General features: G+C 28.9%; 1 protein-coding gene across 2 annotated transcripts in view; it reads left to right on the top strand.

Annotated features, from left to right (window-relative positions):
- The window catches only part of LOC130675149 (leishmanolysin-like peptidase), a 130,481-nt gene that overhangs the window by 112,880 nt on the left and 3,172 nt on the right, over positions 1-14,429 (top strand). The window contains exons 5-13 of one of the 2 annotated variants that reach the window (XM_057480668.1): positions 6,276-6,387; positions 8,473-8,654; positions 9,815-10,018; positions 10,087-10,312; positions 12,210-12,403; positions 12,510-12,524; positions 12,621-12,753; positions 12,832-12,991; positions 13,079-13,245. In XM_057480668.1, coding sequence (XP_057336651.1) covers positions 6,276-6,387; positions 8,473-8,654; positions 9,815-10,018; positions 10,087-10,312; positions 12,210-12,403; positions 12,510-12,524; positions 12,621-12,753; positions 12,832-12,991; positions 13,079-13,245 — 1,393 coding nt within the window. The remainder of the gene's footprint in view (positions 1-6,275; positions 6,388-8,472; positions 8,655-9,814; positions 10,019-10,086; positions 10,313-12,209; positions 12,404-12,509; positions 12,525-12,620; positions 12,754-12,831; positions 12,992-13,078; positions 13,246-14,429) is intronic. The other variant, XM_057480669.1, reaches the window with a different exon arrangement.

Consider the following 14,429-nt stretch of genomic DNA (forward strand, 5'->3'; position numbering starts at 1 on the left):
CAGTATTTTTGAACACCTCAGTCGCGGAGCATTGTTTCGTTTTTTACTAAATTTCATGGTCGAGCCATCGGCTCCCCTCCCCCCTCGATCAATTTCCTTGAGGGTCAATAATTTTGACAAATAATTGAAAAAATTTACATACTGACCCGCATGGAAAAGTACAGAACAATAATATATTTATATGTAGAGTACGTCAATCATAACATCACGGATTTTTTATTTCTTCATCAGTTATTGTTTGGTATCATAACGAATATACTATTTACACTCACGCGATCACATGCGTAGGCCAGCGCAGTGGATAGCGTCAAAGACTTTGAATCGGAAGGATGCAGGTTCGAGCCCAGCAGTCACCGGGATTTTTTCATCAATCAAAATCATGTATACTTCCTCTAAGTAATGATTCTAATACATTAATCACATTTCGGATCTAATTACAAGTGTCTTATATTTTTTTTCGCAATATAATATTTTTTTTCACCGATGAAATTAGTGGATTCCCATATTCACTTTTCAATTTAGTGGATTCTCATATTCACTTATCAAATCAGTGAATTCTAATACTCACATATTCATTTATTGAATATTCACTAATTCTGCGTGGTACGATTGTAGCCTTGAATATTCACTTGAAATTAGTGAAAAATCACTAATTCATATTTAGAGAGTACGAAAATTTACTCTTCAAGTATCGTAATCCTGGACCCGACTCGTTTTACCGTAAACTATCAAATATTTTGTATAAAAACTTACTGTTTACAAAATATTTTTTACAATTTACTATCGTAATTTAACCAAAAGATTGTTGTATTAAGTTCTGTTAAAAAAAATCCAATACTGGTATCGTAAAAAGCACAGGAATGAAAAAAAATTTGGAAAATCCAAAAGTGCACGCCTCGAACGCTCATGTTATGTTTTTTTTTTAAAAGTTAAATTTCGAATAAAATTGAATATCCCGCTCTTTTCCCATAGAAATTTTCATGGTAAATATACGGTAATAAAAGTAAAAAAAAAAAAAAATAAGGAGAACATTCCTAATGAAAAATGGCGGCAGTGTGTGTTTGTTTACATGTAAGATTGCCGGTTTTAACCGTAATGATTTATTTTTAAAAAAACGAGAAGGCCTACAGTAGTAATTTTCGAAAGGAACCTTCTTTGCTTATTTCTGAAAATTTTGAAAAAATAATTAAGTAGTTTCGTCAAGTCGTTCTCGAGATATCCGTACCACGCCTTTTTTTTTAACCACAGACTAATGGACGTCCACGATAAATTTTTTTTAATGAACTTTTTTTTATATTAATACATATTGGGCAAATTAAAAAAAGTATCAGGATTATTTATTAGTGTTTCAGCTTTATATTGATGTGCTTTTCATAATGTGTAAGAGTAATAGAAAAAAAATATATGCACTTTAATGAGTGGAAATCGTGTGACCTTGACAGGTCGGTTATAAAGCACAACCTTCCCGCTTCGCTTCCGAGGCGTGCAATAAGATATAAAAACATTATAATTCTTGTATTTTTTTTTAACTTCCCAGTGCTGCCTCTGTATCTTTCCAATGTAAGTAACAAATTTAACGATACTCAAATAGGAGTATTTCTAAATTAATGTTAGTAGTATTTGTCGTGCATAGCGCTAGTGTACATATGAGTGACCAGTGTATGAGTTACCTACACTATGATAAGATGTTTGTATGGGTATAAATATGTATATTGGGATTCGGCTTTTCCGTACGAGATGGCGCTACCATCTACGCTTCTCACAAGTGTTTATATTCATGCCTGTTTCAATATATAACAATTCCACCTCATACTCATTTGACAATCTGGTCAAGAGCCATGACGTGAAATCCTCAGATGATGAAATGACGTCACGTGTCCTCAACAATCTTCCTTTAATTCTTCTCTTTCTCTATTTTCTCTCTGACTGCATCAGTCAGCAACCTTCTCTTTTTCGTTCGTAGGGCCGGAAATTCTACATTATCGACTGTTCAATATTACGATACTCGTATTGTAAACTTTGTGAACCAGCCTTGTATAATTTGCTCTAAAGTATCGGTTATCATAATTTTTTTGGTAGTAATATTTATCAAAGAGAATTTACGATAGTATATAGTAAAAACTATTATTTGGAGAGTCTGGTCCAGCGTACAATTTTATACAATAAAAAGTACGATAAAAAGATCGTGAAAATTTTTTTCCTTGTATATTTAAAACCGATGTTCAGTCTTATCTTAATATTAAATATAATAAGATATTTTGTGGATAAATAGCCACTTAAAATGAGAATAATTCTATTTAATGATAAAATCGCGACATTTTCGATGAGAAAACGTACAATTTCTTTATATAAATATAAGATAGTTACAGCAAACAATTTATTCAATTTATTTCCTCAAATGTTCCGATAAAGATACAAATGGAAGAAAAACAAGGAGAAAAAAAAACTTGTTACCGTACTTGTTATTTATTTAGTTTTTTACATTCGTCGAGACGATCGACATTAAACTCCCGATCTGTATCTATCCTAGTATTCAAAGAAGATGCAAATAAAAAATGAGTTAAATATTTATTCAGTAAATTGCATCCTCGTCGTGGAAATATATTTTACATTTTCTTTGCCATTATAATTTTTTAAGGTAAATTATGTAAATATTAAATATACTTTTTCGAGTTCAATAAGTTATTTTAACAATTTTGAATATATGAAAATTAAATAGATTCGAATTATTAAGATAATTGATAAAATTTTTAGGAATCATTATTTATACGGAAATTTCAATGTGTTTTGTTACAAAAAAAAAATACGTAAAATAAAATGTATATAGTTTATCACGTGAAAAATCGATATCGATATTTTTGGGTATCGATATAAATATTTAAGACAAGTATGGGTTGTGGGTACTCGTTTTAAAGCGCAGGCGATTTCCTGTCGATATATGTCATTGAAAATATTAAATAATTGTTGAGTAATTGCAATTGCCATTGCGACAATTATCTATATAAATTTTAAATGGCTGATAACTTTTGAACAATCGACTTTACGCTATTTTTTGTCGGATAAAAATTTATCGGTAGTTTAATTGCCAACAAATTTGTTTATGTAAAAAAATACCGTAGGACCGACGGTTTAAAAGTTATCGGCGTTTAAAGTTCAAGTTATACAAATAATAATAACAACAATTGTAATTACTGATAAATAATTATATTTTTTTTTTATAGTCTTGTAGAAAATAGCGAGAGCTTTAAAATGAGTACCAACAACCCATACTTGGGGTGATTTATAAAAATATCGTTGGTTGTAAAATTTAAAAAATGTTTTTTTTTTTCTAAATTTATTTAACAAAATATATCAGTATGATGAATAGATAACGCAAATTATTGTAAGTGATTTATGAAAATAATTAATTTAAAGTAAATGTTATCAAGTGAAATGAAAAAAATAAATTTTAACATTAAAATATAATTATATTTTCATAATTTTCCAATCTTGTGTCGAAAAAAATACTCTCCAGTATCTTCCCAACTTTACACAGAAAAAAAACGTATTCTCGTTACAGTAATAACTTTTCCTAACCTCCTTAATTTTTTACTCTTTTTACGTCATTCCTCAGAGCTCAAATGTTTTTACGCTTCTCATCACCTCGATTTAGTCGAGACGATGGAAATTCTACCCAGGGGATTTTTCAGCCTCCTCTTCTTCAACTCCTCATCTTAACCCCTCTTTCTCCCCCCCCCCCCTAGTCAACTCCATTTTTTCGGTTCTCAGCAAGTCTATTTTCCATTTCCTGTTGTATATTTACGTCCGAACTTGAATTCCAACGTATCCGTCATCTTACGTTTTAATATCCGGTATTCTAACGTGCGGAATTGAGTAGGAAGACGGATCTCCGTCCATGCGGATAAACACGACGCGACTGTACTTCGATACAGAAGAGAAGTGCCAAAAATAAAAAGTTCAGTGGCAGTCAGGCGAGCGGTGAGTGGTGGGGACTCGAAGTGATTGGAAAGAGTCGAGTACAAACAGGAGTAGTGGGGAGTCGGAGTGACGAGTGAGAGGTAGAGATGGGAGAGTAGGAAGTAGGGAAGAGTAGAAATAGAAAGGATTCGTGATGGGGATGAAGGAAATAAAACTGACGGTAGACGACGTAATTCCTACTAACCCTACTTCCGACGTTCCGACGTCAATGGTGAAAGCGTTTGTGTATAGAGACGGTATTATAAGAGATTATCGAACGAGTTACTACCGTCATGGAAGAAATATATATCATCATATATGTGAAAAAATTTTGAAAATCCAAAAGTGCACGACTCATAATGCTCATTTAATATTAAATAATAAAATAATAATTAAAAAAATGGCGGGAAGCACGAATAAATTTAAAATATATACAATTTTCTTCCATTAAAAATTTTTTTTTTAATTATATTAGTATTTTTTTTATAATTGTAAAAGAACCTACTCAAAATATCTTTATTAATAACAAAAAAAAAATATATGTAAATAAAAAAAATTGAATTGAAAAAATTCAGGCTTACGAATTAGAAAAAAAAAATAGCTGTACTAGGACGGTAATGCGCAAGCGCCCCTGGTGGGATAAATGTACGTATAATGTATAGATATATCACCATCCATGTTAATTTTACATAGATATTAGGGTGATCCAAAAAATAACAAATTTTTTTTTTTTCTCGGAAACAGGTTCAAAAGTTTTATTCAGATAAAAAAAAACACCTGTGAAAATTAGAGCTGAATATTGACATTAAAAGGTTCCTCATCGCACTTTTCTATTTTCCATAAGAATAACATGGAAAAAATTTTTTTGCGTCTTCTGATTTTTATAAGTAGCTAACGATGCGTCATAGGAATAATTGGCAGGCATATTTTTGTAGGGAATTGAATGCTCTACAAAAAAAGATTCCTATCATTTTTTGATAAATCTATTTGTTCAAAAGTTATTTGAGGTTGAAGTCGAATTCATATTAAATTTTGAGATCTTTTTACTTTTCCGGCGAAACTATCAGACCTATTACAAAATATCGTTAGACCTTTTTTGTAGACAATTTTATTTCCTAGAAGTTACTTCCAATAAAGTTTTTTCGAATTCCGCATTGTTTTCTATTTATTTTCATTTTAATGTCATGCTCATAAAAAAAATAGTCTTCTGATCGATTTTAAGAGCTTGACATTAAAATAAAAATAACTAGAAAACAATGCGGAATTCGAAAAAATTTTATTGAAAATAACTTGTAGGGAATAAAATTGTCTACAAAAAAGGTCCCATAATATTTTGTCATAGGTCTGATAGTTTCGCCGGAAAAGTAAAAAGATCTCAAAATTTAATATGAATTCGACTTCAAACTCAAATAACTTTTGAACAAATAGATTTATCAAAAAATGATAAGAATCTTTTTTTGTAGAGCATTCAATTACCTACAAAAATATGCCTGCCAATTATTCGTATGACGCATCGTTAGCTACTTATAAAAATCAGAAGACGTAAAAAAAATTTTTCCCATGTTATTCTTATGGAAAATAGAAAAGTGCAATGCGGAACCTTTTAATGTTAATATTAAGAGCTCTAATTTTCACAGGCGTCTTTTTTTATCTAAATGTAACTTTTGAACCTGTTTCGGAGAAAAAAAAAATTTGTTATTTTTTGGATCACCCTAATATTTATAGATATCGTAAAGCACACTCTGATGCTTCGCATCGTGAGTCGTGCGATACAAAAATTTTCAAGTAGCCTTTCCATTTGAAATTTAAAAAATATATGAGATCGAAGTTGACCATGAGAAAAAATCTCATAGCCCATGTCCTGAAGGGTTAAATCATAAGTTGCGATCGATTATTTTTGTAACAAAGAAATAGTAGGATAGAGCGGTAAAAGTGTAAATAGTACATAAAATCGATAGGCAATTTCCCATAATATAAGTTTTGAAATTGCATGCACGATGTGAATATTGACTTAATTTGCGTTGTTTACTACCCTATCTACTCTCATTCACTTGTCTTACACGCACACATGTTAATTACAACACATCTATGCCGTCTACGTGAATATCAATCACGCTCTTCACTTTGAAATTTCTTAATTGACTTGCCATTGCAATCAGGTTTAATTCAAATCCATCAGACGCTAATAATTATCAGTCTTTAAGAGTAAAGTTACTTTGTTATGACTAAATGAATTCATATAATCGATATTTTAATTGTTTTCGGTAGAGAAAATCGAGGAATTTCATCGAAAATTGGGAAATTTTTTTTTGTTACAGAAAATGTGAGAGCAGCCGAGTTTTTGTGAAAGACCACCATACGTATTGCATCGATACATGTCGACCTGAGACCATGTGTGGGGAAGTTAGAGTACCGGAAGCTCATCTTGATGTGAGTAATTTTGTACTCGATGATTCCCAAAAAAAAAAATTTCGAATTCCCCACGATGATCGTGTAAATTTCGTATTTTAGTTAAATTGAAATTTGCTATGGATAGTTAGAAATTTTCCAACTAAGAGTAAAAAATTTCCCAATCAAAATTCTCCTGGAGTTCAAAATTTCTTACAATAAGATTTCAAAATTCCCCATTACAATAGCTTAAAATTTTCTATAGTCATATTGGAAAGTTTCTAATTCTCTAGATCAAAATTTTTCATAGAGTTCAAAATTTGACATAATAAGATTTCAAAATTCCCCATATCAATAGGTTCAAATTCCCCGAAGTCATATTTAAAATTTTCATTCCTTTAAATCAAAATTCTCCTGGAGTTCGAAATTTCCTACACTAAGATTTCAAAATTCCCCATAACAATAGCTTAAAATTTTCCACAGTCATATTGGAAAGTTTCTAATTCTCTAGATCAAAATTTGACATAATAAGATTTTAAAATGCCCCATAACAATAGCTTAAAATTCCCCACAGTCATATTTAAAATTTTCCATTTCTTTAAATCGGAATCCTCGTGGAGTTCAAAATTTCCTATAATAAGATTTCAGAATTCCCCATAACAACAGCTTAAAATTCCCCACAGTCTTATTGTAAATTTTCTATTTCTCTGAATCAAAATTTTTCATAGAGTTCAAAATTTTCCACAATAAGATTTCGAAATTCCCCATAACAATAGCTTAAAATTTCCCACAGTCATATTTAAAATTTTCCATTCCTTTCAATCGAAATTCTCCTGGAGTTCGAAATTTCCTACACTAAGATTTTAAAATTCCCCATAACAATAGCTCAAAATTTCCCGCAGTCATGTTGTAAACTTATTATTTCTCTAGACCAAAATTTTTCAAAGAGTTCAAAATTTTCCAACAATAAGATTTCAAAATTCCCCATATAACAATAGCTTAAAATTTCCCACAGCCAAGTTGAAAAGTTTTTATTTCTCTAGATCAAAATTTTTCATAGTGTTTAAAATTTCCCATTATAAAATTTGAAAATTTCCCATAACAATGGCTTAAAATTCCCCACAATCTTATTGTAAAATTTTCATTCTATTAAATCGAAACTCTCCCGGAGCTCATATTTTCCTATAATAAGATTTAAAAATTCCCCATAACAATGGCTTAAAATTCCCCACAGTTCTATTGTAAAATTCCTATTTCTCTGAATCAAAATTTTTCATAGACTTCAAAATTTTCCACAATAAGATTTTAAAATTCCCCATAAAAAAATTAAAAATCAATCAAATTTTTTTAATCAGAATTCCTCGCAGTAATAATTCAAAACTTCCATATTTTTTAAATAAATTTCAATCATTTAACACAAGGACTGTTACTGATAATAATAACAACGACATTATTACTATTAATTAAAAATAATAATTACTAATTTCGCTTCCGAGGCATAAAGGGAAAAATAAATGAGGAAAAAGCTAGAGGGTTTTAGCTCAATATTTTACATTAAGCTACTGATTAAATATTACACCGAGATTATTACTTCCACAATAACACATCCACTCTTTATAAAATAATAATAACAATAATAATTATTATTGTTATTATTATCAATACAATCAACTGTAATAAATTAAATAATTAAATTAATGAATTAATTTCCGTAAAATACCTTCCGTGCTTTATAAATAAAAAACAAATTGATGATGCTATAAATCACGTTTTAATTAATTTAATAGCTTCTACATATGATTCAAATATAAATTAAGTAATTAATCCATTTGTTGATTAATAAAAGTATTTTTTAATTATTTTAAAATTTAATTTTATCTGGAATTCATCCGCGGTTACTATTTTTTAAAATTACCGCTAAAATATGCGAGATAGAGAAAAAATCAAAGAGACAGATTTTGTAGGGAATTAAATTCTCTATAAAAAATTAAGAGGGTGTTTTTTGTGAAAAAGCGATAGTTTAGGATGTAGAGACGTCGCGAGGGTAAAAAGGGAATTTTTTAAACTTTTCGCGGGCGAATTTTTTAAAAAATTTTATTAATCGATAAAAAATTTTAATATTTATAGGTATGTAGGGTATGTAATGCAACGGGACAAAAATGCGGTGTACAAGAGGGTAGTACAGCTGGTGAAGGAATTGATGGCGCTGATTTTGTATTTTATGTATCGGCATTACAATCAGAACGCTGTCATAATGGATTGACAGTTGCTTATGCAGCTCATTGTCAACAAGAATCTGCATTAGACAGGTAAATTTCGTCAAAAACAAAAAAAAAATGAAAAATAAAATGTATATAGTTTATCACGTAAAAAATCGATATCGATATTTTTGGGTATCGATATAAATATTTAAGACAAGTATGGGTTGTGGGTACTCGTTTTAAAGCGCAGGCGATTTCCTGTCGATATATGTCATTGAAAATATTAAATACTTGTTGAGTAATTGCAATTGCCATTGCGACAATTATCTATATTAATTTTAAATGGCTGATAACTTTTGAACAATCGACTTTACGCTTTTTTTTGTCTGATAAAAATTTATCGATAATTTAATTGCCAACAAATTTGTTTATGTAAAAAAATACCGTAGGACCGACGGTTTAAAAGTTATCGGCGTTTAAAGTTCAAGTTATACAAATAATAATAACAACAATTGTAATTACTGATAAATAATTATTTTTTTTTTATAGTCTTGTAGAAAATAGCGAGAGCTTTAAAATGAGTACCAACAACCCATACTTGGGGTGATTTATAAAAATATCGTTGGTTGTAAAATTTAAAAAATGTTTTTTTTTTTTTTCTAAATTTATTTAACAAAATATATCAGTATGATAAATAGATAACGCAAATTATTGTAAGTGATTTATAAAAATAATTAATTTAAAGTAAATGTTATCAAGTGAAATGAAAAAAAAAAAATTTTAACAATTGTTTTTAAATTGTTTAAATATTAATAAATAAATAAAATAATGTAATTAATATAATTATTATTAATTAAAAATAAATAGCGACGGGGCATTTTATAATTTAATAATAAAAAAAGTTCATTGTAAATAAATTTAGAAGCATTTTATTATTTATTAATGAATAAATTTGTCGCTCAATTAATTAAATTCCTTAAAAAGAAAAAAAACATTCCATTGTATTTAACTAATTTTTAGAATTTTAATAATTTTTTTTTTTATTAAACTAATAATCAAATTGTAATTGATTGAATTTTTTGGTGCCATTTAAATTTATCAATTGAATGACACGATCAATCACTTATTAGTAATTTAAAATAAATTAATTATTTAAAAGTGATTTATAAAAATAATTAATTTGAAATAAATTTTTTCAAGTGAAATGAAAAAAAAAATTCTAACAATTGTTTAAATAATAATAAAATATAATAAATAAAATTTTTTAGGCCAATCGCTGGACATGCAAATTTATGTCCCGGAAGCATCAGCACAAAGCCACAAGAACTCGAAACTCTACTGAGTACAGTAAAACATGAAATATTACACGCGTTAGGTTTTTCATTAAGTCTCTATGCGTTTTATCGCGATGAAAATGGGGAACCGCGGACACCAAGACGCGCGGAAACCGGAAAACCTCAACTCAATGAAAAGTAAGCGATCGATTCGTCTAATTATTGATTGAAGGTATCTAATTAATCGATTATTTTTTAATCAAAAGGCTGCAAACGCACCAGTGGAGCGAGAACACGATAAAAACAATAGTGAGGCCGCAGTGGCATGTAAGGGGTGGCAGCGTCGAGCGGTCGATGCAGATGATTGTTACGCCACGTGTCAGAGAAGAAGTACGTGCGCATTTTAATTGCCCTAATTTGGAAGGCGCCGAATTAGAGGATCAGGGGGAGGATGGGACCGCACTCACCCACTGGGAAAAAAGAGTTTTTGAGGTACGTTTTAATTTTTTTCTAGCGATACATTGAAATTTTAAATCGATTTTTAGAATAGATATTTTTGAATCTAGTTCTGAAATTTACTAAAAAATTCGACAAATCGATATTTTGAATCGATTTATCAAAATTTTGTAATCGATATATAGAAATCTTATACTTGATACATTAAAATCTTGATATCAATTTTTTTAAAACTTGTAATCGATTTTTTAAAATCTTGAAATTGATTCATCAAAGTATTGTAATCGATTGATTTGAGTCTCATAATCGATATATTAAAGTTTTATAATCGATATATCTAAATCTTGTAATTTTTTGTTGAAATTGGATAATCGATAAATCTTGTAATCGATTTATTTAAATCTTACTATTAATAGATTGAAATCTTACAATCGTTACGCTGAAATCTTGTAATTGATTTATCTAAATCTTGTAATTTTTTTATTGAAATCTTATAATAAATGAATCCCGTGATCTATCATCTAAATCTCGTCATCGATTTATTGGAATCTCGTGATCGATTTATCTAAAGCTGGTGATCGATTTATTTAAATCTTACTATCAATACATTGTAATCTTACAATTGTTATGCTAAAATCTTGTAATTGATTTTCATAAATCTAAGAATCGATTTATCTAAATCTTGCACTTTTTGCATTGAAATCTTACGATAAATAAATCTCGCGATCGATTGATCTAAATCTAATGATTGATTGCCTAAATCTCGTGATCGATTTATCTAAATCTTGCAGTCATTTTATTAAAATCTTATAATAAATAAATCTTTCAATTGAAATACTGAAATCTTATAATCGATTTTTCCGAATCTTATCAATTTTTTATCGAAATCATATAATCAATAAATCTCGTGATCGATTCATCTAAATCTTGTAATCGATTTATCTAAATCTTTTAAACGGTTTATCTCAATGTTTTAATCGATTTATCTAAATCTTTTAATCGGTTTATCTAACTCTTTTAATTGATTTATCTAAATTTTATAATCGATTTATCTAAATCTTGTAATTTCTCTATTGAAATATTAAAATAAATAAATCTCGTGATCGATCTATTGAAAGCTTGTGATCGATTTATTCAAATCTGGTGATCGATTACCTAAATCTTATGATCGATTTATTTAAATCTTACTATCAATACATTGTAATCTTACAATCGTTACGCTAAAATCTTGTAATTGGTTTTTATAAATCTAAGAATCGATTTATCTAAATCTTGCACTTTTTGCATTGAAATCTTACAATAAATAAATCTTGCGATCGATTGATCTAAATCTAATGATTGATTGCCTAAATCTCGTGATCGATTTATCTAAATCTTGTAGTCATTTTATTAAAATCTTATAATAAATAAATCTTTCAATCGAAATACTGAAATCCTATAATCGATTTATCCGAATCTTGTAATTTTTGTATTGAAATCTTATAGTCAATTAATCTCGTGATCAGTTTATCTAAATCTGGTGATCAATTGCCTAAGACTTATGATCGATTCATCCAAATCTGGTGATCGATTTATTTAAATCTTACTATCAATACATTGTAATCTTACAATCGTTACGCTAAAATCTTGTAATTGATTTTTCTAAATCTTAGAATCGATTTCTCTAAATCTTGCACTTTTTGTATTGAAATCTTATAATTAATAAATCTCGCCATCAATTTATCTAAATCTGGTAATCGATTACCTAAATCTTGTGATCGATTCATCTAAATCTTGTAATCGACACATCTAAATCTTGTAGTCAATTTATGAAAATCTGACAATAGATAAATCTTTAAATCGAGATACTGAAATCTTACAATCTATAACTCAAAATCTTATGACCAAAATTTACTAATAAATAATAAAAACAATAAATCTTGTAATTTATCAGAATGAAGCAATGACTGGTACCCATACACAAAACCCAGTGTACTCCCGTATAACCCTTGCCCTGATGGAAGACACCGGCTGGTACACCGCCAACTACTCAATGGCCCAAGAGCTCGGATGGGGTCGCCGATTAGGCTGCGATTTCGCTATGAAATCTTGCAAAGAATGGATATCTACGCGCTCATCACGTCTATCGTAAGCCTTCAAATCTAATCCCTACTCTTATATTTTTTAATTTTTTAAATTTTCTCTGCAATTTAAATTTTCTTCAAAACTTTTCATTTTTTTTTTTGATGCTCAGTGATGAGGATCCAAAGTAAGAATTTTTTCTATAAAAAAATCTAATCCTATCTTTTTATTTAATATCTTTAATTAAATAGTTAATTAATTTAATTAATTTTATGACTTTAAGGGGAAAAACAATCCATCCATTTTGTAATAAAGTGAAACAAGACCCATTACAAACAGAGTGTACTGATGATCGAAGTTCAGTAGCTCTGTGTAATCTTGTTGAGCATCCGCAGCCGTTACCAAAAAGATATCAGGTAAAACAGAGTAATTATTTATGAAAATAAATAAATTTAATTACTTGTTGGTAATGAACATAAAATTATTTCGAATAGAATTTTGATTGGATCCCACATGTGCAGTCGGGAAAAGAACAATACTACGGCGGATCAGTATCGCTGGCGGACTATTGTCCTTATATACAAGAATTCACGTGGCGAGCTAAGAATATTGTGATTCGTGGCTCTCACTGTCTTTATGAAGAAAACAATCCACGTGAGTAAATTTGAATGAATTTATTTAAGGGGATTATGACAGATGATAATGATGATTGTTTTGTTTTGTTGGTTTTAATTTGAGCAGATCCAGAAAAAAATTTCGCATTAGAAAATTACGGGCCGCATTCGAGGTGTTTTGATCATACTAATGATATGTGGGAAGAGAGAACGTGTAAACAAGCGAGGCAATGGCAGCACTGGGGCTCGGGGTGTTATCAATATAAGTGTGAAGCTGGAAGACTTCATATTATGGTAAAAAAAAAAAAAAAGAAAATTTTTTAGTTGGAGAATTTTATTTTTTGAATTATGAAGAAAATCGATATATCGATTTGGATAATCGATACATCGATTTATCAATTTTAATGATCGAAACATTGATTCAAATACTCGAGACGTTGATGTAAATCGAGATGTCTGTCTAAATAATCGAGACATCGATTTAAATAATCGAGATATCGATTTATTAATTTTTATAATCGACACATCGATTTAAATAATCGAGACACCGATTTATTAATTTTTAAGATCGAGACGTCAATTTCAATCGAGAGATCGATTTCAATCGATTTGTCGATTTGAATAATCAATTTATTGATTTGAATAATTGATCAATCGATTTAAATAATCGATCAATCGATTTAAATAATCGATCAATCGATTTAAATAATCGATACATCGATTTATCAATTTTAATGATCGAAACATTGATTCAAATACTCGAGACGTCAATTTCAATCGAGACATCGATTTCAATCGAGTTTTCGATTTAAATCAAGAGATCGATTTATTAATTTTTATAATCGATACATCGATTTAACTAATCGATACATCGATTTAACTAATCGATACATCGATTTAAATAATCGAGACGTCGATTTATTAATTTTTAAGATCGAGACGGCAATTTCAATCGAGAGATCGATTTCAATCGATTTGTCGATTTGAATAATCGAGACAACAATTTAAATCAAGAAATTGATCTATTAATTTTTATAATCGATTTATCGATTAAAATAATCGATTTATTGATTTGAATAATCGATCAATCGATTTCAATAATCGATACATCGATTTATCAATTTTAATGATCGAAACATTGGTTCAAATACTCGAGACGTCAATTTCAATTGAGACATCGATTTTAATCAAGTTGTCGATTTAAATAATCGAGACAACAATTTAAATCAAGAGATCGATTTATTAATTTTTATAATCGATACATCGATTTGAATAATCGAGACGTCGATTTAAATAATCGAGACAACAATTTAAATCAAGAGATCGATCTTTTAATTTTTATAATCGAGACATCGATTTATCGATTTAAATAATCGATTTATTGATGTGAATAATCGATCAATCGATTTAAATAATTGATAGATGGATTTATCAATTTTAATGATCGAAACATTGATTCAAATAATCGAGACATCGAT

Source organism: Microplitis mediator, chromosome 9 (assembly GCF_029852145.1).
Source record: "Microplitis mediator isolate UGA2020A chromosome 9, iyMicMedi2.1, whole genome shotgun sequence".
Classification (NCBI taxonomy): Eukaryota; Metazoa; Arthropoda; class Insecta; order Hymenoptera; family Braconidae; genus Microplitis; species Microplitis mediator.